Raw genomic sequence first — 27,043 nt, forward strand, 5'->3', positions numbered from 1 at the left:
TCAAGAGAGAAAAATGCATCCAATGCTTTCACCTCACAAAACTGTCTACACTCTTTTAAGGCACCAGATGTGGTCAACCAAGGAGTGTTCACCTTAGAGGACTTCCCAGCCAACTTAAACCATATGGTCACCTTGACCATAGAAATAAACTTTAAATAAGATTCAGAAAAGTCTTCCAAAGTAATATTTTAAAATGTAAGTCCTCAAGAAAATTGGTACCAAGAAATGAATGTTCAAAACAGTATTTTTCCTGCGGCATAAGAGACTGTTATGTCTATTTCATGACATGAAATGAAAAGCTCTTCCATGTTGTCATATATGCAGGAATTTTGACCTAGCCTTTGTTTTGTACATTAGTTTTGCATAAAAGATTGTAAAGTATCTCTTGAATAATTTTTCACAGAGAAAATACATGTTTCATAGAAAGTCTTTGAAACGGTTATATTTTAGCCCCACTTATCCACATTCTAAAGGAAATTTGAGTGAGAGGTAGATTGCTAAATCTCTCTATAAATCTTAACCTTAGTATATAATATCTTTGTGAACAAAAATTCATTATATTTATCTTTCTTTTCTGTATAACCCCAAAGATGATTACAAAAATGTATGTTTTCTACTATCGAGGCAGCACAAATTTATTGATTTACTATAGGTAAGGAGAAAGTCTTATGTATATCTGTTATATTAGGATAATGTCAGAGAAAAGATTACAAGAGTATGTGAATTCTTTCAGCTTGTTTTCAGCTGCAATTGTAAGCATTCCAAAAAAAAAAAAAAAGGAAAAAAAGCCACAACCAGAAAACCTTTTCAAATCTTTTCAAAATCTCAAAGGGCAGTCCCAGCTCTTACTGTAAGCGCAGAAAAATACTGAGATCATGTTTCTGGTAGTGATTCTTAGAAATTCTAGGTTAAGACTGATAAATTGGAACTAACAAACTTTGAGTTTAATACCAAAGAGATCTTCCATGACAGTGGGGTAAGGTCATTTCTACCAAAAGAATAGTAGAAGAATCACATATGGGAATTTAAAGTGCACATAGTATTTCAATGCCTTCAATTTTTTACATCCTTTTCTGAGTGTAGTTAAACTCACTACTGGTATGTTGGTATATGCCTTAATATAATAGGTGCCGTCAAGAGAATTTGAGAATAGCTTACATACCTGAATTTTTTCCTATTTATGAAGTATTAAACAATAATACTTTGTCTTTTTGGCTGTTCTAAGATGAGGAAGCGGTTGAGTGTGGTAGGTGCATTTTTCTTCTTCGATTTAACTTTTCTTTCTTAAGTTATGTTTTCACTCCATTTAATGATTTCCTTTCCTATTTCTCCTTTGTGCTTCTCAGAGGAAATTGAAGGTACATGTATAAAAGTTTCCCTGAATAGCCCAATAATTTTATTTAGAGAACATGTGTTTAGAATTAAATTGAATATAGTCCAGTGTTTCTAGATGTTATACATATGATGCTTTTATATTGCCACCAAATACATTGAATTATGTTTTAAAGTAGATAAAAATACCAGAATATTCCGAGTTGCTTCATTTAATGATCAGTAATTTGAACTGGTTTTTTAAACTGCTTTCTCTCTCTCTTGAACTTCTGCAAGATATGTGTAGAAAAGCAGTATGATAGAATAATACTGGCAGGCACTTGGGTGGGCTGGGACGGAGAGAGATGGTTCCAAGCTAATTATATGGCCATGAGAGGTCCTGAGCTTCTACTAATACTGACAGACTATTTCTCTGAGATGGTAGAAGGTTCATCTATGTGGTGTCATCCTTACTGTTTTCCCTTTGAGTTTCCCTCTGACTGTAGCTGGTTATTGTTATGTTTGCAGCATATGTTAAAGTAATAGCAGCTGATCTCTTGTGGTTTTTTTTGTTTGGTTTGTTGTTGTTGTTTTGTTTTTTTGTTTTTTTTTTTTTACTTAAGAGGCTTTTGTTTATAAAAGCATTAGAAATTGTAACTCATATTTTTGATCAAAGGGCCTCTGGCATGTAAAAATATATGTTATAGCTATTTTATATTAAATGAGAGGATGTGTTTTTGATCAAAAACCTTTCTGTCTAATCCAGTGAGCCAAAACATAAAGCTAAAGTTTGATAATGTATAGTTTACAAAAAAGCTTGATTTACATCAAATCGTTTTGCTTTCTTTTAAGTGGCATATTTTCTATTAACTGATAAAACGTGAATAATACAGTGTTAGAATTTTTTTAGAATGTTTGTTGTCATCACAACTTTTGCTTGAAAAGGTAAAACGATCAGTGTGCATGCTGCAAAATCCAAGAATATCTCCAGCTAAAATATAAAACAATAAAGATTGTTTTATGTTTTTAAGAAAATGCCTTATTGAAGGATTTTTAATGCTGTGCTTTGCACAGTTGTCATTTTAAAAATAGTTTCTTCTGTATTTTTTGCTGGGCTTCTAACTTTTCTGCTTTATTTCTTGGCTCTTATTCTGTATGCTTTTACCCTTCGTCCAGAAGATGCTGAATGTGCTGGTCACAACAGTGGATCCTATCTAGGTGAGCAATTGGTTACAAAAGACAATTTTGTTCCTTTCTTTCAGCTTCTTTTCCCTGGAGCTACTGTGTCCACTTTGCTTTTGGGGGTAATCTGCATACAAATGTCCTTACTCTGCATGACAAATGCATGAATATTGAGGTTTTAAACATGGCTCATTGGATTTGACATAAAGGGTTTATATAGTGTATGCCTTTACCTGGTTAAACATAGGCTAATAAAATCCTGGTTTGATCTTTAAGTCAAAATTTTTAAAGTACATGAAGCAAGCTATGTGTTTAATGAAGCAAAAAGGTTACTGTATCATGAAAAATTATTTAAAGACACTCTCAAGGTTTTATTCAAGTTTTGTCTACGCGTTTTTTCTTTGTACATGTCTATCTAAACATTTTGGAGGATTCAGTAAGAATACAGAGCAAATTTGCAGGCACCAATTATTTTTCCACATTACAAAATATCAGTCATAATAACTCAGTAGCTTAAATTTAGCTTTAAAGCTGGTCTGAGCTCAACGTATCATTGCGGGGAATGGGGAAAAGGTGGGGCAAGAGTCCTTTGGCTTCATTTTCAAGATTCCAAATTTCAAACAAAAGTAACATTTAAAAAAGGTGAATGTTCCATGATATGTTTCAACTTTTTTAATTTGTGCCATTTTGAAACCTATGTAAAAATATTTTAGTTGAAACTGTCCAGAATTCCTGCCAGCTGAAGGCTGGCTGGAGCAGATTTTGTGGCAACCAGCCCTTTTCCCAACACTTTCATCCTCCTACTACAAGAGGAGTGGGGAGAAACTTGTCAAAGTACTTCAGTATTTCCAAGCCAGTGGGCTCACTGAAACATCCTAGACCAATACTGTAAATTGGAGTTGTTTTAAATGTGGTATATAAACTACATCAGGTACACAAAAGTACATGATGGAAAGAACTCTGACCTGTTTACAAAACCTTAGTGTGGTATAATTCCATTCTGTGCTTGTGGAACTTGTGAGTATCTGATCATGCTGAAAATGCACTTCTTACCTTTGTTAAGTAATCAACTAAGTTCATGTTGAATTGTAATTGTATTGAAATATTTGGTATGTTTGGAAAATGATAATTTGGATGTGATTCCAGATGAAATTCATTTTCCTTATCAAATAATTTCTTTGAAATATGAACAATACCCCCCCCCCAATATTTCCTTTCTGTATGTATACATACTGCATGAATTCTTAGGGTGAGACTATCATGGTTTTGCAATCAGATCTTAGTGGGCTGCTGCTTTATTTGAGAATGAAGGTAGCAAAACAAAATCCACCTTTTCTAGCTACTGTAGCCTTTTTCACTGAAACATTTTAGTCCATAATTACCAAAAAGACATGGCCATTTTAGGAAGGAGGCCTCTTAAAGAAGAAGACTGTTGTCCCAGAAGCAAAGAACAAAATATCAAGATGCATTGTAGTTTACTTAGGCAAAACTTTACAAAAATTATTCAGAATTACTAAGTACAGTTCAGGCAATGAACTGTACTTGAGAGCTTCCATGTTGTGGAATGTTGTCAGCAGTCCAGAAGTGGTACCTTCAGCCATCTCATGCTGGGTGTGTGATTTTGGAGTGAGATATCAGAGAGGAGAGTCAGAAGGCAGAAAAACTAATGTTAGGACTAGTTTTGGAGTAAGGACACAGGTATTTTCACTGCTTGTGAATAAAATGAGTAACTTTTTGGTTTAGAAATTAGAGATTTCTTGGAACTCTTCACATTCATTTAAAACTTTCCTATCGTAAGAACAAGCAGGTAGGCTTTTGACAGTTGATGTTACCATTCTTTTGCATGCAGTAACAGGACACAGTGATTTATAATTCAGACTGTCTCATGTACTCCAGTGTCTCCTTGTTTCACAAACCATATACAGGGCTCTGGCACTTCAATCCATGAACCAGATTACTCTGTGAACACCCAACCCTCTCTGAACGCATATGTACTTCACACCCATGCAAGGTAGTCATGAGGAGCACAGGAGGAGAGTCTTCAGAAGACAGAATGTCTGAACCATTTTGGGACAAATCTTTTATGTCCAAGGCTATACTGCTATTAATTTGAACCCTCTCCTCTAAAGTGACTCAGATAAATTTTATGATTTTTCACTGAATTCTAATATTTAAGCCACAGTATGGTATCGTGTGTTTCTGCTGTAATTTCCTGAGGAATTGCTGAGGAAAATGTTAGAAGTTTGCCTTTGCCAAGCTTAAATTCTGGTTACATTGCTTGAACCTTTATGAACATACAATAAATATAGATGAATATCATCTGTTTACTATTCTCAATTTCGTCTTTAAAATCCAGACATAATCTAAATTTTTATTAACCCTGTCTAAATGTGCAAGCTGGGAATCAGTCCAGAAGCAAACATTTTAAGAAGTCTGCTCTGTGTTTGTGCAGTTCCTGTGTAACAATAGAAATCCTCAGTATACAAGCTAATGTAAAAAGAATACCAATATTTTGGGGGAAAAATAATATCCAGAAATATCTAGTAAAAATATTATGTTCATACAAACCTAGATAATGACCATGGTACCAAACTTACTTTTGTCAGTAATATGAATAGAAAGGGTGCTCTTGAATGCATTTACAATTAAATAGAAGTTGTTTACTCTAAGATGAAATTAAATTCAGTGAAGAACAGATGTAATTTAAACACATACTTAAGCACTGATTTTAGTGAATGAAAAGTAACAAAAGCCCATGTAAGTGCGTTATAGCATTCTGAAGTCTTACTTGTGAATTTATGAAGCATGCACGAATTTATATGTTGTCATTTCCTGTTAGCGTAGTCTGTCTGAATTTGAGAAATTAACTTTCTGGTTTTATTAGTATTTTTGGACTGAAATTTACACAACATAGTTGCAATCTACTTCTTCAGAATTATGTCATTAAATGTAAATAAGCACAGCTATTTGCATCATCGTCCTTTTAAAATATTGCAAGGCAGGCAGGTTCACACATTGTGTGTTTTCAGTTTGGATTCTGTGTGAGGCCCCAGTGGATTTCTCTGTGTAAGTGGAAGGATGTTGTTCTGAGATGACGAAATGTATACTGCTAATGGTTAAAAGAATAATCAAACTCTTCTGCTAAGGTGTTTTTTTTATTCTTAGAGATCTAGGTGGTTTCTCTTTGCTTGTTGGGCCTAAAGTAAGTTTATTAGTAATGATTTTTTATTTCATATTGAGAAGTATAAGTTTTAAAGACATCAGTTCTTTGAGAACATTTGTTCTTAATATTTTCTTTCCAGAGCCTGCTCTTATTTCACCAAATCTGTTACATTCCAGCAGTAGTTTATGGGTTTGCATGTTCAGTAAGCTCCTAGACGTGTAGCTGTAACCAGTGAGCTGGTGCAAGCTTCTGAGTGTTCAGGAGATTATGTCACTTTAGTGATAGAATTTTCCCCTTTTATTTTATAGTCTGCATACTTGGCAACTAAGGTTAATCTCTGCTGATACCCATATTCCACAGACAGTGTAGCCTGCAGCTCCTTTCATATTCATCAAGGTTTATATTATCAAATATTCTAGGCAAGCAATGCATTTTCCTTTTGTTCTTTATAGAAATTTACTTTTAACATGAATCATTTTATAGAAACCTTTTCTGCTGCATATTAGAATTGGGTTTGGTTCTCTGTAGTAATCATCACTGTATTCTTAATGATGCTCTATTGTTAATTTAAATATATGAATTATGTTTTCAAAACTGTAAAATATGCAAATATTAGTAGAATATCTTTTGCCTTTTCACAAATGTTTTTATTCCTTCAAAGTACAATATTGTTTCAGTTCAGCTTAGTATTTTTGTGCAGCCATAGTTCCCATAACATAAAACATAAAATGCAATTACAAATGCAGACATTCAATAGGAAATATTTATTAGCATTTCTATAAAACAGCTTCTAGGTCACAGTAAAGTTAAGCCATACATGAGAGGACATATTTGGCAGATGATGAGCGATGAAAATGCTTTCAGGAGTGCAGCAGCAGTATCATAGAAGTGTTGGATATATTTGAAACATCCTTCCTCTTGGAACTGTATGTTTTCCTTGGGTTTGAATGCTTTCCTTGAAACTTTCCTGAGATTCTGTACAGGCTATTCAGATGGACTTTGAGGAACAGTTTAAAAAAACTTTCAAATTGAAAATAGTCATAAAGTGGTGAAGCAAACAGCATACCACAAACTTTTAATAGTCAGTAGTTTTACAGAGCATCTTCACCAGCAAACTGCAGAGAAGTCAGCCTTACTCTGGTTTCTATGTTTTTTTCACATTTGTTCTTTTTAATTAGTAGTGTTAAGTTTAGTAGTGTTAAGTTTAATTAGTAGTGTCTGAGTTCTGGTTGAACTTCTTGTTGAGCTTTCTTAATACACAGGACAATATTACTATTTTCATTTTGCCAGTGAGTTTCAGGGGCAGAAATATCAAATATTTTATTCAAGGAAACACATGTTAGCGGTGGAATCATATCACCTGAGTCTTTGTTATGTTTCCTGTGGAGCCTGTAAAAGTGACAAGGGACAAATTAGCCTGAAGACAGAGCTGAAGGATTTTCTCCTTTTTTCAAGGAGTGAAAGAAATTAAAATTCTTGAATAATCTACCACCTGATAGTTTGCTAATGAGATCTGAATAAATTGGTTGGAGAAAAGAGGAGCAAGTTACAAATATTCTTACCAAAAACTAAAAGTGGGGATTGAATTGATAGGAAGATTTTGCAGAAAAAATACTTTTCCTAAAGATTGCACAGTTCACCATATAAGTGGAGGTTGAGAAGATACTCTAGTGGCACTTGGAGACAGATGATCAGGGACATGGAGCTGTTGTTAATTGTAAGGTCAACACCAAACTGGAATGGCGACCACTGACATAGCTTCATTTGATCATTACTCTTAGTTTTTTACCTTTTCCAGATACATGGATTCTTGGTCTTGTAACAAAGCTCCTAATTTTGTAAACCATTTAGTAGTCAATGGTGAAGAATTATTCTTTATTTTTTCTCTCTTTTTTGTTTTTCCATAAAATGATTATAAAGGAAAAAAAAGTGCAACAAACAGAATAATTTTCAGGGTTTGGGCAACATTTTTGTTGGTGTTTGGGTTTTTTTAATCAGGAGCATTTTAGATGAGGCCTCAGGAAACTTGTAACTTGCTTCATGTGTCTGTAGTCTGTATTGCTAAAGCTACTTTTAACCTTTCTTTATATAGCTGTCTGTACACTTAGGCATAGTTGTGATCAGGAGAACATCCTTGTGTCATGATGGACTTTACCATAGGCCAGGCAAGATCTCCCAGGCCCCCTTGCAGGGATGTCAGCTCTCCAATAGAGCATTTCTGTTTCTGACTGCAGTCACTTCAATGTCGGCATTATTTCAATAATAAAATAACGTAACCCAGTCTATTTCATTATGTTTTCATATCTCATAATTTCATCTTTTTCTATGTCAGCCCACCTCCTACTTAGTCTGGACTATATTTTACTTAAAAATATCATCTGCCCTTTTTGTGGGTGCTAGTTCTTCTCCTTTGTCATAGATTTTCAGTTTACTTATTCATATTTTGAATATAAATGTGTTGACATCATGGTATTCTCAAAGAAATTTTTCTTCACCTTTTGTGTGTATGCTTGTGTTGTCGATTCCCATAGGTATAGGGGTTCACATCAATTAACTAACTTGGTTAACATCCTCTGTGGTCCAGGTTCTATGACAATTTATGCTCAATGAAACTGTGTGTGTGCAAAATGCTAAGCCTATAACTAAGCCTTGTAGCATTTCTCTTCAGATCTGGTGCTAAATATTTGCAGAACTGAATCTTGGACATGCACAGTATTACCTTTGAAGAAGAAATTATAATATGACGACTTTTTAAATACCTAAACATAAGTGCTATTATAAGAATATGAAAACATTTTGCTGAAAATCTGGGGTCACCACTTACTGTCCCATGAAGTGTTCTAGGGAAAAACACCAACAACTTTTCAAGTATTTAAAGTATAGCTTGTGTTTTACTCTACTACCACCAGACAGTGAAATCAGCATTGCAGTCTTCACAGTCTTTCCTGTACTTTCTTATAGAACAAAAGCGGTGTTCTAGAGATACCAGTAAAATTTAATGTAATGCAATATAAAGGATTTATTTGAAAAACTCTAAGGTAGTCATTAACAGAGGACGAAATTAGTTTTTAACATGTAGTGTAAAACGGGTTTTTGTTCTGTTCTGTTTGAAAATGCCAATGATTCTCTCCTTTGAGAGTACTTAAAAGCTATGTGAAATTTCAAGTCTTCTCTAGAAGGCATGACAGATATCACACAGTTGATGAAATTATAAATATAGATTAATAGCAATATTTTAATTTCATAATATGGGTACTGTATAGTCTAAGATGTTTCTAATTGTAATTTAACTATGAGTGCTTGGATTGACTATTAAACATACTCAGGAAAGGTTTAATGCACTTTTTAAATATACTATCAGCATGGAGCTAAGCACAAGAGAATTGTTCCAGGAGTTATCCTCATTAACCCTTTCAACGAGCAGATGTGTTTCTATCCTATGTTGTATTTGATGTCTGTGTGCCATGGTGATTTAATAGACATGCATTAGATGTAGTATGAGACTCCAGCTTGCATGAACTGCCTTGTGTATTTATATCAATTTATAAGATACTCAAATTGCCTAAATAATTAAATATATTAACAATTTATTAACAAATTTTAATAGCAATTATATTTTGCAGTTTGTTGTTGCAAAGGTTCTGTTTTATTGGTAATCTTAATTTTGCAGTTTAAATAGGTACCTGATATAGTTTAAAAACATGGGAAATGTCATTCTAATGACCTGGCTTATTAAACTTATAATACACTTTTTATTCCATGCTCCAATCCTTGAATGTTGGAAGAGACTGTTGTCAAATGTTTTAAGAAGACTTATTTTCTTACTTTGAAAAAACCCTGTTCTTACTGCAGCTGGTTTTAGAAGAAGCTTTCGTCTTAGCAGAAAAGATAAAAAAACAAACAAGTCCATGTATGAGTGCAAGAAGAGTGACCAGTATGATACAGCAGATATCCCAACCTATGAAGAAGTTGCAAAATATAGACGACAACCTAATGAGAAATACAGGCTTGTTGTTTTGGTTGGTAAGTTGTTTTCTTTATTTTTGACCTGGTAAAACAGAGACCTGCTGATTAGGACAATGCTTACCAGAAAGTCATTTAGATTGGAAGGGATCTCAGGAGTTCACCTGGTCCAGCCTCCCACTGAGTGAGATCAACACCAGGTTCTGAGCAGGTTGCTGATGGCAGCAGCTTTAGGAACCTGTATTCCCATCATGTCTTCCCTGTCTTATCTCACACCTCAGTAAAGAGGTGGTTTCCATCTTTTCAGTGAGTGTCAGAAGGGTGCTGGTGGGTCCCCCCAGGACATCTCTTCCCCAGGCCAGGCAAGCCCAGTTCCCTCAGTCTCTCTTACAGGACATGTGGTTCAGCTCCTGACCATCTTCAAGGCCCTCTGATGTCTTTGATCCAGTTTATCCAACAGCATTTTAGTGCAGGGCTTGTTGTGGACAGAGTATTCCTCACAAGGGACTGACAAGTGCTGAGTGAAGGGGAAGAATCATTCCCTTCTGTCCATGGGCCAGGCTCTTTGTGGTCCAGCCCAGTCTCCTGTCACCCTTCATTGCTGCCAGCAAGCGCTGGGGACTCGTGGACTCATGCTTAGCTCTGCCCACCTGAACCCCAAGGCCCTTGGCATCCAGCCAGTCAGTCCCCAGCCTGTAATGCAGAACTTTGTCCTCATCAAATTTCACTAAGTTCTGCCAGCCTGTGCCTGGAGCTCTCTGGATGGAAGTCCTGCCCTTGAGCAAGTCACTTGTATCACCCATCTTGCCATGAGCAAGCTTTGTAAGGGCCCAGTCTGTGTCATTGGTATGGATGTGAAACAGAGTGTGTCCCAGAGAACTCTCCTTATACTGAGTCATAGAGCACAGACCAATAACCCCTTCCCTTTGAACATGCTCCATTTTTCCACCTGTCTATAGCCCACCTTTCAAACCAGGGCAACAGGATATCTCAATTTGCATATAAGGATGCTTTAGGAGATTGTGTTCAGAGCTTTCCTAAACCAAGGGGAGATGACATTAAAATACAGCTACCATGGTTACAAATCTGAATGTGGCAGTCAAGCCGTACTAAAACTCAAAAGAATTATGTTGATATTCTACTCTTAGTGATCTATCAATATATCTTTGTGGGAAAAAACCCCAAAAGAACAGGATAAATACCTGAGGTCAATGAAGACAGACAATGAAAGTGGAAAGAAACAAAACTGCCTACTGCATAAGAAGAAGTAAATTGACAACTAGTAAGGAAGGTGGATGCAATGTGGACCTTTGTAGGCCAAGGATGAATGCAAGCATAGTTGCAGAGGACTAACATATTATTCTTAGTCAGCTTTCTGTTCTTCTGTAATCTGTCACTGCCATGGCTTCCTCACAGCATTTATTGTATAACCAAAATGCCTTGCTTCAGTGTCCCAAAAAAAAAGAAAGTGCATTATCTCAAGCTTTTCAAAGGTAACAATTGGAGTACCAAGGAGTAATGAGTAGAATGAGTAGCCATCACTATAAGTGAGTAATGTCTCATCGATTATTGTTTCCTTGGCAGTAACACATAGGCTGGTTCTTCATTAGTAAAATTTCCTCCATTCTGAAAGCAGTGGAGCAGAGAAATATGACCCTCTATCAGGGACTGTTAGGAACTGTAGAGTAGCTGTGTTTTTATATAGCTCATATCCAAGGGAACATTAAATTGAGTTTTTAATAAACAGTTTTGTCACTCTCCAGCACTAAAAATCAGCCACCTACTAGTGTGATCACTGTGAGATTTTGGGTAATATACAACAAGTAATAACATGGTTGAGTTGATTTTACAGTTACATCAACAGAGTGTAGTGCAAAAGTGTGATAAGTAGACTTTTTATAACAAATTGCATATGTCTGATCTAAGGAATGCCTAGAGATTCCATTTGATTTTTGTTGTAATAAATCAAATGAAGAAAGAGTGCTTTTTCAGTAACAAAAGCAATTCAGAAATTTATTGCGGACTTCAGTAATTCTAATGTTTTTTTCTCTGGATATTAAGAGCAGCTTAAGTCTGGCCAATACCGTAAAAATGTCTTGGGCAAAATGTGGAAAAAACTAGCAGAGCTAAGCAATACAGGTATAGTAGAAGCAAACACATTCTAAAAGCTTTTTGTGTGCCAGTAGCAGCATTCCATATAATACATCGACTATAATTTGTATAGTAGTACTAGGAAAGAAAGGGAGATATAATTAATTTATAGCTGTAATTGGTGGAGGCACTAGATGTCTGTTGTGTTGAGCGAGGTCTAAATATATGATTTACTGTTTAAAAGGGGACATTTAGGTTTGGTTTTGCCTTTTTTTAGGGGGAGGGAGTTTGACAACTTTAAAACAAATTTCACTTCATTTTGAATTGGTCTAGTCTAATTTAAAGAACATGAATTGCACACACAGTAATTTCAGTGCTCTGTTACTTGTTACACACTACTCTCAGATTCAGCTCACTGTAGCAGTTTGTCAAGATTTTACCTTACTTGCAAATCTAAGTTCATGAATAAAGCTCTGCAAATCCTAGGGGCTGATATAACATCATCTGAAGCAGTAATGATACAAATATTTTTGTATGCTTTTAATTGTTAGGATTGTGATGAGTCTGGTAAAAACAAAATTATCCAATATTATGTCATCAGTCTGCTTATAGTAACTTACTATTCCCAAGCTGCTAAGAAATCCTTCAAGTCTTCCACCACAAATATTGCTTGCATCCTAAGCATTACATACCTCACAGCCCTATCAGACAAAGGTAGAATATTTTAATATGACTTGTATTATTTAGACACTAGAATTTTCATTTATATTAATGAGGGAAAAGCCCTGCTCACAAAGTCTTCTGCTCTGGTTAATTTTAAGGGCCAGAGTAGCATAAATTTTATTTCTTTAGAGTTAGAATGAATGTGCTACATGCAATAACTTTATCTGGCGTAGTTTCAGCTAAGTCAGAGCTTTCTGAAGGGGCAGGATAAAGCAAAGTTGTCAGTAACAAACCATGAGCATTTGTCCCTAAGAGCACACACTGTTTTGTGCATGCAGTGTGATCACTGGAGGTGTGCAGAGCCTTTCAGGTGCTGTGGTCCCCCATGATGATGCCTCTGTCCAAAGTGGGCAGTGGTGGAAGCAAGGACCAGAGGCATGTAGCCATAAAGGAGAAGTTGTTACTGGTGTCTGACACGATCAGAAAAGCCTCTGTCTCTGAATGGCGCTGCCAGTACTTCCCACAAAGATGTGCTTCTGGTCACTACTGCAAAGAAAAGGAATCTGGGACTGAAAAAGCTCTCTATTTGTTGTATTGCTTAGATTTTTTTTTTTTTTTTAATCCATCACCTCTGGTTTTATCATGAAGGAGTTATAATGAGGCCAGGTCTATTTCAGAGCAAAGGAGGATGAAATGAAAGGGCCTTTTAACTCTCCACCTCTCCTGACTTAGCTTTAGCATGTTCAGTAGTGGCTTGCAGAGTTTTAATTGATCTACAGCAGTAGTGCAGGAAAATGGCCTACCATGGCCATGCTATTCCAGTCAACTAACTGGACAATGAAGAAAGAGACCTGTAATTGCTATCTCCATTTAAACTTCCTGATTGAAGGCGTGGGAAGGTCAGCAAGGTTCAGGAACAAATACATAGGATGTAACACAGTGCCTAGCCTTGCCCTTGAGAACACCAGTATGAACTCACTCATCCTACTTCAGTGAACAGCAGATCTCAAAGTACACTCCCACTGCTTGTTAAAATGTACAGAAACACAAAATAATGAGGTTCTCCTTTCCTACCACACTGAGCTGCAGTCAGACATGCATGTGCAGTCATTGCACTGTAGTGTACTAGGAACTGAGCCACAGAACCTCTCTCAAGGCAGGTCTCCTACTGGGTTCTTGTGATCCCAGCAGGAATATTGTCATCTAACTCAGAAAATCTTTTCTAAAAGACCACTTCCCTTTTCTTTCCAAAAGTCTACTAGGAGCTCATTATGTGTCTGTAGGTGAAGACTGGCTGGTTGGCTTAACCCTCCCAATACATAAACTTAGTTTTTTCAGTTTTCTTCAGACGTGTCTGAGTGATACAAAATTTAGTGCAAGTTTTAATGATTGGTAGTTTAATTCTGCAGATGTCTCTCAATAAAGTGAGGTAGGCACTACAGTCCACTTGTGCAGCATTTGACCATCAACATGACTTAGCATGCAACAGCAAGCAGCATAAATGTTCCTTTAAAAAAGTAATCAAAGTATCTCTAAATCTGTCAGCATAACTGTAAATATTGCTGCTGGGGTGATTTACAGTAAACCAAAACTACACAACAGACATAGAGCCTGGATGTCATATTTGACTATAAGAATCAGGGTTATGCTTTTAAATCCTGACACTTTATTCTCTTTTTGAGTTCAAACTGTGTTCAGATTCATAACTGCTAGAAACTGGCATCTTTCTCTGCTGCATGAAAACAAAAAGAATATTTAGAAGGGAACTGTATATTAACTTGGGAGAGATAGTATAAAAATCCACATAATGGATGGCTTTGCTGAGCTGGAATCAGACTTCAGTGTCCATATGCTACAGTTATGAGAACTCTGTGAAGACAGCACTGAAAAATGAGACTCTACACCTTTCAGTAGTTCAATTTAAAGATGATTTTAAAATGTTAATCTGGAAGGGGAGACAGTAGTAGTGAAGTTGTGATCTGGAAACAGAGTTAAGCTAAGTTTCTAAAGCATGTGTCACAGGAAGTGAAGCCTGGACTTGTTATGTATATAAATAGAGCTAAAAGCATACTGTTGATTTGACAGCATGTAGACTAAGGAAATAATATTTGTGTGGATTTCATGGGAAAGATTTTTTGCTTAAAAGTAATAGAATGATTTTTAAAAACTGAATTTCATTTGGTTTGGTTTACTTTGCTAGGATATATTAAGAGTTTTAATTACTTTTCCTGTAAAAGTTCATATTTGTCCTAAAGAACTAAATTCTTATAAAAAGGAAAAAAAATTAAATTATAACAAAAGTGATGCCATTATCAACATAACACTGTCCTCTGCAGACATGCACCAGTAGAGGCTGCTGTACACCATATTAAATAAACATTTATACATACTGATAGATTAATTTACAGGAAGGTCAGAGATGGAATTTGAAATGTAGTTGTGTGATTAACTGATGTGAACACGTAGAAACTTTAAATGTAGAAACTCTAAAGATCTACAGTAGAACCATAGTCTGGGGGTAGCAGCAAAGCAGCAAGCCCTTGCTTTTCATCATTATGTGTTTCAACTCCAGACAGGGTGTATGGTCATTTTTACAGATAGACACCTGAAGGTACTGAAGCATCAGTCTGTTTTTGGATTCTCACTAGTAAGTAGTGGCTACAACACTGTTTCATTGAAATGTTTATTAGGGTTTGAACATGTTTACAATGTTTAAAATGTGTTTGTTAAGAAGCATGTGTCCCTTTTACTAAATGTGCAAGAATTTTCCTTAAAACCGCAGGTATTATCCTTGCATTATTTAGGATAAGGTTCCAATGACTCATTCTCCTTTGCCTTCTGCTGTTGACGTGGCTCTGTAGAAATGAAGGCTCTCCACTGTCAGAAATGTAAGAACATGCAGAGCTGAGCTCCCTTCACACACAGCAAGCACATGGCCCTGTCACCAAAGTGGGCAGACAGCTGGAGCCCTGCATGAAGGGCTCCTGGGGACAGGCAGCGAGTGCCTGTGGAGCCTTTGAGACCTCAGAGGACAAAGTGCCCTCACAGAGACCTAAGGCACCACTGGCAAACAGCTAAGAATTAAGGACAACTCGAAAGCCAAGAGGAACATCTTGCTCTGTTGCTTCTAGTGCAGCACTACTCAAGTGGAGGTGGAGGATTCGGGTCAAAAAAATTCCATGCAGTCTTTGTTTCTTCCTGCCATCCTCCTTCCAAGAGTGGTCTCTCTTTGGCAGTCGCATGAAGAAGGAAACATTTGCTTTGGACCAGATCAGACAGCAGGCAGGAGACAAGCACAGTTTAAAAGAAAATCAATAACAAAGAAAGAAACCCAAACATCCCAAATAGGTTGTGACCTGGCAAGTACTGCCCTTCCTTCCTCTCTCCATGCAGTGCCACCCTGACGCAGTCGAAAGGTGGATGGTGACAGCTACAGGCAGCCAGGAGCTGGGCAGTGTTCCTGCCTGCAGCAGGGGCTGGAAGGAGCAGTGCTCCCAGGGCATGGCAAGGTGGAAGCAATGGTCCCCAGGGGCATCTGGTGCCAGGCAAGGGATGCAGCAGCAGGAGGGAGTGAGGCCATGCTGACACACAGAGTGCAGAGACTTTGGAGGCACTTTGCACATGCCAGCTGGGGTCCTCTAGTCTGCAAGTTGGGGATATTCTGGCAAAATAAACAGCCAGAACCAGTTTTTGTTCTGGAAAGCTGGAGGTTGGCATGCTGGGGTTTGTAGTAGGGCTGAGATGGAGGTGGGTGCACAGCTGAGGGTAGTTGCTGCAGAAAAGAAAGTCAGCTTTGCTGGCAACTTATTTCCATGGTATTTCCTCAGTAATAAAGTCAGAACAGAGTAACTGCCAACTGCATCCCCTGAAATTTGTCAGCTCTGTATATACTAGGAGAGGCTGCAACCATGGGCGTTTCCAAATCACTGACTAAAAGGCAGTAATGTCACAGCTATAGGCTATGTAGTCTTACCTTGGAGCATACTTGCACCTGAAGAGACAGAGACAACTGGCTTGGGAAAAAGGACAATTTTTTTCTTTCAGGTCCTGTAGGGGTTGGACTGAATGAACTTAAACGGAAATTGCTAATCAGTGACACCCAGCACTACGGGGTAACAGTGCCACGTAAGTAAAAATGTACTCCTATTCTCTAATGATATACTTGCATTATTAGCCTTTACTATTGTATTACCTTTAAGGTACTTTCAAGTTTGGGTCTCTAAATGCATGCTTGGCATCCAAATTGCTTTTCTTATTTTTAAAAGTGCTGCTGCAGTTCTGCATTAAATAGCATTGATTTAACTGATAGAGCTTTTTGGCTCAGAGGCATTGCAGTACACTTTCAGTACAAGTTCAGCATGATTGATGTCAGTGAGGTTTAGTAAATGAAACTCAGCTGAAGAACACCCTGGATTTGGCTGTAAAGCACTCAAATGTACTCTGTTACCAATGCTTGCATTCAGCAAACTGGCTTTTATCTCTTAGGCTGAAAAATGAAGATGGATTATAAACAATTTAATCTAATGAATAAATTAATTAAATCCCTTTTATTAGCTTTAGAAGAGATCATCTGGGGATGTTTTTTCCTCTTTTCTGTCTCTGACCAAGTAGTGTGATTTTTATAAAGTTGAGTAACATTGTGCTTTATCAACTTCTACAATTCTTTACTGCGTTTCTTTAATATGAAGAACTCAACAGTTTTAGACTTTGATTTCTTGGTTTGCTTTCTACTTGTACCTTCTATAGGGATCCTTCACAAATATGGCTCCAACATTCTGAATTTGGGAGATTCTCTCTCAGGTTTTTTGCAACTGCAGATATTCTGTGAAGTGTGTATGTATGAATGAATTTGCTAAGTAGAAAAATTAATGCATTTAGTTTGGCAAGTAATTTCTTTTGCATATATTTGCTTCAACTGGGTATTGAAAGCAACAATAACAAAAAAATCTAGATGTTCCCAAAATATTTAATACATTGCAGTATATGCAATCATTTGCCCAAAAATATTTCTCTAAAAGTTGACAGTATTCATCAAGCTGCCTTCTCTCCTTTCTCTTCCAAATTTATGGTTATAAGTTAAAACAAACATGTAAAGGAATCCCTCTCCCTGAAATTCAGTAAGTCAGGACTTGGAGGGAGAGCGGGGTTCCTGTCTTGGAAATGTTCCTCATTGTGTCAGCCTAAGAAGAGGAGTGATAGATCAAATGGCATTTAAGTCTCTGTTGCTGCAAGCAGGTTTTGTATGTCCATATGTGGTGAAGAATGCATGATGCTGTAGTATTCAACTTGTTCAAAACAGGATTTTTTAATGGGTTCATTAATCATAAATGACAACCCCTCAAATATTATAAGCAAAACCCTTATACCTGCTTGGGGGAGAGTAAGAAGTGCAAATAATACAAGGATACTGAAAGAAAACGGAATTCTATTTTGATCACGGGATAAAGAAAAGCACTAAAACATAAAGTTCACACCCTATTTTTTTATTACCATGCTTCACATGCCATAGCTACAAGAGTTGTTAATGAACATAACATTTTATAAATCAGGATGGTGTGCTTTGTTTCCCTTTATGGTCTCATATGCTAATAAGTTTAACAAGAGGCAAGGCTGGGGTAATTGTTATAGACTGCTGTTCCTTTTATTATTCAGCTATCCTCATTTTATTGCATTTTTCCACTAGTTAATAAAAAATGATAATCTGACACTTGTCCAATAGTTTTTTTCCTGATTTTCCTGCATGCATTTAAAACTCAATTCTGTCATGTGCTTGTGTGCTGCCTACCATATCCAGAGCAGCCTTATGTGCTTCAGAAGTGAGGGAAGTGCTATACTTAGTATTGCACAAAGAGTCTGTGCTTTTCAGCTTTTCCTGAACTGGTTTGCATTATATTGTTTTGTGCATATTTTCCTTTTTTTTTTTTTTTATGATGAAACTGCAGACACTACCCGTCCAAGGAGAAGCCAAGAAAGTGATGGTGTCGAATACATTTTCATTTCCAAGCACTTGTTTGAGACAGATGTACAGAATAACAAGTATGTTGAAGAGATTTTTAACTAGAACTGCAGTTAAAACAATGGTTTATTATAAAATGGGACTGGTTGTTATTTTAGATAATAAGTCAAAGTGAATATAAGTTGCAGTGATTTGAAGATGTGTTAAATTACATGTTGTTATATAAGTAGTTGGGGAAAAATATGGAGTATGTGCAAACACAAGAGTTTCTAAGCTTACAAGTAGTTTCAGTACCTCAGTTCCTCAAGGAGACACTGAAATTATAGGTGCTTGGGATGGGGGAGCTTTCTTTTAATAGAGCATCTTCTGTCATAGCACTAAAGCACTGCAGCTCTAGAGAAGGGGGCTGTGGAAGTGCTGCAGACGTGCCTGAGTCAATGTTTGCATAGTTCTGCTCTCTTTCAGGCCAGGCACTTCCTCTGCTTTTGAATTTAGAGATCTACAGTGAAGCCCCTGCCTGTACACCCTCCAGAAAGTAAACTAAAATGAAGAGACAATGGTAGCATCGTGCTCTCCAGCAGCCTGTAAAATTCTGTAGCTTGAAATTCTGCCCCAGTTTCAGAGGGCAAAAGTGTATTAGACACAAAGCTGTGGGTTTTATTGAAACTTCAAACTGTGCTTTGCTTTTCTGGCAAATAGTGCTTGTACTTTTATAGCAAATAACCAGCCGCCTTGGTTCCACCAGCACCGTCATCACTCCTCCTCTTCTGAGACAGAGAATTTGGATATTCTGTAGTGTGCAATGAAATTTCAGTAGTTTCTATTGTTTAGCTTATCCACTGTTTTATTGCATTGCATTAGTTCAGAAAAAGAGGTGATGGAAAACATTAGTGGGCTGTTGGACTACAGTGCTTTTTTCTCTTTAACTGTAATACAAGCAGGTGTTACTGATTTGAAAGCAGTAAAGTAGAAGATTTCTTAAAATTGACATGCTGAAGTACTTGACAGCATTTCCTTTATAAAACACGGTAGAACTCTCATGTAAAGTAAAATATTTTTGCTTCTGAATTAAATATTATAAACCATACTGGTAAGCTTTTTTTCTGGAGAAAATGGAAATGATCCCAGTTGTTTTTACCTTCTGCCACAGGTTTATCGAGTATGGCGAGTATAAGAACAACTACTATGGAACAAGTTTAGACTCTGTTCGATCAGTTCTAGCTAAAAACAAAGTTTGTTTGTTGGATGTGCAACCTCATGTAAGTAAGCATGTCTTCTGATCTCTTGTACTTCCCCATATTACATTTTGGAATTCTGGTAAAAAGTATTTCTCAAAAGGTATGCTTTATCCCTCATTGAATGATTGTTGAGTGGCTTTTCTTGCTACCTTTATCGAAACAAGGTTCTCTGAAAAGGGATAATAAAGGAATTGGGAGCCTGCAGCATAACACTAAAGATTTAATTACAGAATGCTCCTATATTTCCATTTATCTTTCTGTTAGTTTGGACAAGAGATTGTCTCTGAAACTTTAATTTCAGAATAGTTTTGAGTTATCACCAAGTCCAGCAACTCTATCTCACATGTTTCACTAGACTATTCACGCCAAGGGTTTCCATACAGGATGGACATGAGTCAAGGAATGCACTAAATGTGATGTTGGCTGGATAATTGCTAAGAATATTCCTCTCTAAACCATTTTTTCTTGCCTTGACCTTGTCTTTCAACCCCGCTGAACAGCTCCACTGGGATTTTTTTGCTCCTAATAACCACAGTGCTTCTAGGAGCTGGACTAGTTTGTTTAAACCCAGCCGAAGCATCTTTTCTCCCAGGGTGGCCAGTGTATGGTTTCTGAGCCCTGGCAGCTTATGCGCAGCTCCCGGGGCAGTTTCATTGCGGGGCTGTGCCCCTGGAGCAGGGCAGGGGCTGCCCTGGCAGAAGAGTAGCCAGGGAAGCCATAGCCCATGCCAGGGGAGGAGGGGAGCTGACCAGTCCATTGCCTGTCCCACACAGCCCTGGGCTCCTGCAAAGCACTAAATTCTCTTGGGGACCCAAGCTTGTGATCCATTCTGGGATCCCACTATGGGGTTTCCCTGTGGACTGTGACAATGTGGAGAGAATAGAAAGCTTCTGACCATCCACCCTGTGCCTCAGCTGAATCATAGACCTGCCTCTTAAACCACACATGGCTCACTTGGAAAAAGTGAACAGCAGGGAGTTGTGTGGTGGCACACAATACTGAAGAGAAAAATCATTGACCTTTTGTTAGCAAGTGTCACAGACACCTCTTTCTGCTGATGTTCATGGGCACAGAAAGGGTTGTTCTTGCTAAAATGGGTTGAACTTTTCTTCCTCGCCTGAATACCTGCTGTTCCCCTCCATCCTCTCACTGCCAGTGGCACCAGTGTGCATGACTCAAACTTTGCCAGACTTCATGGGTCTTACCAGCAGCCATGTGGAAATCAAGAGCAATGATCACCCTTGGAGAAAGAGCTTTCTTATCTTTCTGAAAATTCTCCCTAGATGAATCAATGCTGGTCAGCAAAGCAGGATAGCAGTAAATGAAAAATAACTGCCTAGAAATGTTTATGAGTTTAATATGGTCAATGGGGAGTTTCTTTTATTACAGTAAATTCCATTGTGCAAAATAAACTAATTAATTAAACTCTTTCCTCTTCCCAGACAGTGAAACACTTGCGGACATACGAGTTTAAACCATTTGTTATATTTATAAAACCTCCATCACTTGACCGTTTGAGAGAAACCAGAAAAAATGCCAAGATTATTTCAAGTAAAGATGATAAGGGAACTGCAAAACCCTTTACTGTAAGTGTAATTAGACATGGTAAACCAGGAGAACCTGTCAGGAATTTTCTTGTAGCAGTTTACCTTGAAAATAAAGGTGATCTCTGGTTCTTATTGACAGCACTTGTCAGGGCTTACATGAGCATCTTGCTGTTTCTCAACCTCTCTCACATTGCACATTTACTGCGGTGTTTTCATTGTTTGATATGTTCATGAGTATTCACAGTTTCCATGCTCCTCTGACTTTATGTCAATAAAGAACCCCCACAGTGCCAGCATATCTTTATAAGAGAGAATGCTGTGGATTTCCTTTAAAAAATTTGTACCTGGGCTTACATGTTTCTATTCAAATATAAGAACTTTTGTTTCATCAACTGTATTAAGAGGTCTAAGTTTAGAGGGAAATGCAAATATAAAGAACCAATTGAAAAAGTAAATGCTACTTTAATAAAAAGCCCGTATTTGTTGATAAGAGAAATAGAGGGGTTTTTAAATATTATAGAAAACTGGAACATTGTAAGAAAGAAGAAAAGATATCTAAGCAAGGAACAAATGCTGGCTTTTGTGAATAGTCAGAAAAAAATAACATTACCCAATATTAAGATACTTGTTTCTTTGTAATAAAATAAAATTACATTTTAATTAAACCTACAGCAAAGTTGATCATCATTACATTGTTTATCTGTACTTAGAGTGTGTATTATTTTTCCTCATTCAGGTGTTACTTAAGATTTTTTAGGTTTTGTTTCAAAATGAGTCACAGATATAGTCACAGACAGTATCTCTGCATTTGGAATAGTTTGGAAATTACATTCTGTAAGAAAATGTTGATTTGTGGTATATAAAAAGTAAGAGGAGTTTGTTCTTAAGAGGAACCTTCAGACCATTGTTTAGTTAGGACAGGTTTCATCTCCCAAAGTCATTTAAACAAATTACTATGATTTGTTCCCCCCCCAAACATGACACCCACTAAGCCAGATCGAACAAGGCATAGAATGATTACTCCTACCAAGCTCTTAAAAGGGCTGTGCTGTAAGTGCTAATAGCAAGCTGAGATTAACATAATGAAACTTTAAATGTATCATCAAAGTAAACAGCTAGAAACATTTTCCGCTGGTGCTGCTAAAAGGAAATGTCTCTGTAATTACCATGCAGTGACTAATTATGGCACTATAAAGGGAGAGATGAAAGAATTGCCTGTTGAGCTGAGTCAACTCATCAGAATACTCTCTGAGATCACTTGTAATGGTAATCTCTATTTTTTTTTTTAATTAGAGGTACAGTTTCTATCTCCTGATGAGATAAGAAATAAGCAATTAGACCATGTTTAATACAGAAAGTGTTTATGCAAGGTTGTTATGGACTGGCTGTGCACTGATCTTTATTGCACTGCTCTTACTAGGAAGAAGATTTTCATGAAATGATTAAATCTGCCCATGTGATGGAGAGCCAGTATGGCCACCTTTTTGACAAGGTGATAGTCAACGATGACCTCGCTACAGCTTACAGTGAGCTTAAAACAACTTTTGACAGGTTGGAGACCGAGACCTTCTGGGTTCCTGTCAGCTGGCTACACTCATAGCAACGTTTTAGGCAGACAAAACCTCTGCTGTTGTATCAGCATCTAAACCTTGGGCATGGTTAAGCTTTTACTTGATGGCTACTTTCTTGGGAGGAGGGATTTCAGCTCTTCTGAGCAGCAGGTATACTCTTCATGCACTTGGAACTGGTCTTGATTTCCTGTGTCTTCAATTCTGCTGCCCACGGTTTGGGGCAGAACAGTCAGATTAAACCAGAGATTTACTGTGCTCCATAAAGTGAGCTAATACTAGTGTAGCAGAACTGCCAAACACCTCTTTATCATCATCTGTGTGTTTCCAAGATGAGTGTTTTTAACACAGAGTTTGCAGAAGATACAAATTGATGCTGGAGATAGCACTTCAGTGGTTTTAAGCATAACTGTTCCCATGCAAGAGCACATCAGCACTTGGAAGTTATTGCCCTTTCAGTGCTTGAGAGAACTGAAACAGGCAAAAGAGACCAACATTTTTATGAGGAAGACACCATAGTTTTAATTATGTATCAATGTGTTTTTACTTTTCTAGATGTGAACCTTGTCTTACATGTACAGACTGATTTAAATATTCTTTTGCAATTAACGTAATCATGGAAAGAAAGATGTATTCAGTGGCTTAATAGTGAAACACTCAGCTGTGAGTATGCATGGATTAAAAATATTTTCAGGCATGCTCTGTGGCACAACAAAGAAAAGTCATGGGAATAATTATTTAAATAGGAAAAAATGTGGGTTAGTGTGTATATAACTTCAAAGTCTTTGGGATTAAACTTCTGTAAAATCAGTGGCAAAGTGATGTGAATAGCAACAGAGTAGAGAAGAATTTTTCCCCCTTTAAATTGATTTAAAATATTTTTGGCACACTTTAGAACAATTTTCCCATCAGAAATTTTCAAACAATGAAGAAACCTTGGACATCTGAGAAGCAGTTGAAAGAGATTAATTCTTTTTATTGTTGAGTATGTACTGATACTTTTTAGTAGTGTAACATGTATTTTGTCTCCACTCAAAAATAAATTAATGCTGTAGAGTTCACTGTAAAAAACATCCTTGTCACTGGAAACAAGACAGTTGGAAACCCCATTTTAAGATTTGATGTGTCAGTGTTAAGCAAATGTATATTAGAGGAATGTATTTTTAATATAGATAATTTGGTATTTTTCTTTACTTACTACTGATATGCAGGAAATGAGTACAGATGTAAAGACCAAGTAACACCTGTGTGTTGTGTTGTGAATATGTCTTGTAAGTACAGAATGTCTATAGGAACTTGCTGACTTCACATCATCCCATCTGTGGCATTCAAACAGGAAACCATTATTTCATGTTAATCTGTAAAGAGAATGTAGCTCTCTTGTTTAAAGAAAAAAAGAATTTAGTGAAACTTTATATATTTATGAAAGGGTTGAAAAGGGATGTTAAGTTTTTAAATTTCTTGTCAATGTGATCATTTATTAAAGAGATTACTAGTCTGTAATTTGAAACAGTCTCTGTAAATGGAGCTCAACATTCCATGTAAATATTTTATTTCAGTTCATATGCTGATAAAGCCATGAGGTTTTGCAGTTTTATTCTAAATGTGTATTTAATGTGTGGGCCATTGCATTTGGCTTAGAGTCTTATAAAACAAATGAAATGCAAGAAACAACAGCCGAATCCCTGGGAGTCTGGAAAAGTTTATGCAAGAGTTACAGATGTACTGAGTCCCAGTATGGACACATGCTCTGCTTGAACAGCTCCACTGTAACTTCTGTCAAATTTCACCATTTTCCTGGTGGACTTAAACTTTTTTTGTAACATAAATAGGAATTTGTTGAGTAAATTAATTGCATAGAGATTATCTGAGTTGAGAAAACATTTTCTATTTTTTTTAAATCACTGAAAATCAAACTATTTTTCAGGGGATATGGAATTCAGCGGGTTAGTTTGCCTTTTTCTTTGAGATGCCAAGTGACTTCACCATATCTAGAAATGGAGAGGACCCTTGGCATCTCTCAGGATGTGGCCATTTCCAACAGGAGGGGCTTTAGTCCTCACTAAAACACTATTAGCACTGCTCCTAACTTGGGCTGTCTTGGAACATTGGGGTACAGTCAATGCTTGCATAAGGGACCTGCTTTTCTCTTTGTGAAGTAGATGCTAGAATAATCTGCAAACTCCCTGGTAGGGACAGTTCTGGCTGTCCTCAGGCTGTTTTTCCTGTCTTTTTGAAATTAATTTATTTCCCATTCCTGGGTCGGTGTGGTCTGGGAGGATCTTGAGCAGAGCTCTGCTGTCCTGGGCAGCGTGGAGCTCCCAGAGCCACCGACCCTCTGATCCCAGCACATCCTGGCAGGAGGCTCCCACAGCCATGGCTGCCTGCCCCTCTCTGAGCCAGGAGCCAATTCCTGAATGGTAACACCTGCAGAAGAAAGGGAATCTCAAAAACATAGAGCCAAGCGTTTAACAGAGTAAAACGTGCACAGTCTTCGACGAGTCAGAAACGTTTTTAATTACATTACTAAATTGCTCTTTAAAAATCAACATTATTGTATTACTTAGCTTCAAAAGCTAAAAATCAAAGCCCTCCATGAGGCAGGCAGAGATGACAGTAGGTCAAGGCAGCAAAAATATCTTAGTCAAGCAGTTTCAACAGGACAGGAGCCTGCTTATCATGATGGATCCTGAGCTGTGCTGAACTGTTCTGGGATACAAAGGGGAACAGGGGGGTGGATTGTTCCTTTGACTCCTAAGAATTTGGGAACGAAGACAACTAAACATGTTTCCAATATTCCACATATTCAAGTTGTGCTGTGTGGGTTTTTAGAGAAATGTATGTTTTGACAGTCAAGTCCAGATGTTTTTATTGTGTTCTAGCTGTTTGCTGTAGTCAAACAAAGGGTAGTATTTTTTAATATTGTACCAAACTCTATACTTGAATTCACCTTCAGGTCCTTGGTTGATGTCTTACCTGAAATCTGATCTTACCTTCTTATGCAAAACAATAAATTATTGATACACCACTGAAGGTGGTTTTTTTTTTTTTCTTCATTGAAAATTGCTCCATAACTTATCATAGACTCATAGAATGGTTCGTGTGGGAAGGAACCTCAAAGATCATCTTGTTCCAACACCCCTGGCATTGTAAGGAACACTTTGACTAGACCAGGTTACTCTGAGCCCCATCCAACCTGACCTTGAACATTGCTGGGGATGGGGCATGCACAATGTCTCTGGACAACCTGTTTCAGTGTCTTACCTTCCTCACAGTAACAAATTTCTTCCTAACACCTAATCTAACCCACCATCCTTCAGTTTAAGGCCATTCCCCCTTGTTCTGTTGCTACATTGACTTGTAACAAGTCCCTCTCCAGCTCTCTTGTAGTTCCTTTAGGTACTGGAAGGTGCTGTAAGGTCTCCTCAGAGCTTTCTCTTCTCCAGGATGAACAAAATGACTTTAAAAGGTAAAATGCCTAAATAGTAAGATATTTAATGGGACTCTGTTAACTTTAGTGCTCCAATTATCTTAAATGGAAAAACAAAGCACCCCAGAACAAGGATAACAACTCTTAGTGATTCATTTCCATTGCCAAACTCTTCTTCAGAATTGATGTTTACCCTTTCCCGTAGCCCACCTCATAATAAACCATTTTCTTTCTGAGGGGAAAAGCTTACATCAGTGGGTCAAATTGAAATATCAGCTTGTCTGGGCTTGCAAAGTCTCAGAGTGTTATCCAAGTTGTTGACTCGGAGTGTTTCACCAGACACATAAGCTTTTAGGCCATGCACAAGTCCCATGGGAAGTTGTGCTCATTTGTAGGACTCAAAGAAACTAATGCTTGAACTCAGTTACTTTTTGCATTGTGTTATACCTTTTCCAGGAAAAAAAATAAAGTAGCCTAACACATACTAGGATTAGAGAGAAGGCTTTTAAGCACCTTCTGTTTTGTTTCAGTGCACTATTCTGCATTTCCCACATGTACTTCTGTTCAGGTTTCTACTGCGTGTGGAGAATTTTTTCTTCAGTAAAGCTCATATTTAGCTTTTGTGAGATTGTTTCAAAGGATGAACAGTTTCTTCAGAGGTTTGAAGTCAAACTTGATCTAGTCTATTTTTGCTACTGCACTCTATAGTCATTTCCCCACAGGATTAAGAGTTTTCTGTGTATCGATGCTTAAAGTCATTTGTACTTGAAATTTGCCCTAGATCCTTCTGCTCTCAGAGTCATTACGTATTTATCATAAATTACCATGATTAATGTATGATACCAAGCATTCAAGAGAAAAATGTCTGAACACAAAATTAAAGAGAGACTGTAGGTGTATTTGTTGTCTAAGAATTCTAGTGCTAGATAAC

At 37.2% G+C, this 27,043-nt stretch overlaps 1 protein-coding gene across 1 annotated transcript in view; it reads left to right on the top strand.

Annotated features, from left to right (window-relative positions):
• Positions 1 to 25,710, top strand: part of MPP7 (MAGUK p55 scaffold protein 7) — a 148,563-nt gene extending 122,853 nt beyond the window's left edge. Inside the window, exons 13-18 of the mRNA XM_036400341.2 lie at positions 9,509 to 9,679; positions 16,418 to 16,498; positions 18,316 to 18,409; positions 19,480 to 19,588; positions 21,010 to 21,153; positions 22,535 to 25,710. Of these exons, the coding sequence (XP_036256234.1) occupies positions 9,509 to 9,679; positions 16,418 to 16,498; positions 18,316 to 18,409; positions 19,480 to 19,588; positions 21,010 to 21,153; positions 22,535 to 22,714 (779 nt within the window). The 3' untranslated portion in view covers positions 22,715 to 25,710. The remainder of the gene's footprint in view (positions 1 to 9,508; positions 9,680 to 16,417; positions 16,499 to 18,315; positions 18,410 to 19,479; positions 19,589 to 21,009; positions 21,154 to 22,534) is intronic.
• The last annotated feature ends 1,333 nt before the right edge of the window (positions 25,711 to 27,043 follow it).

This window comes from Molothrus ater, chromosome 1 (assembly GCF_012460135.2).
Source record: "Molothrus ater isolate BHLD 08-10-18 breed brown headed cowbird chromosome 1, BPBGC_Mater_1.1, whole genome shotgun sequence".
Taxonomy (NCBI): Eukaryota; Metazoa; Chordata; class Aves; order Passeriformes; family Icteridae; genus Molothrus; species Molothrus ater.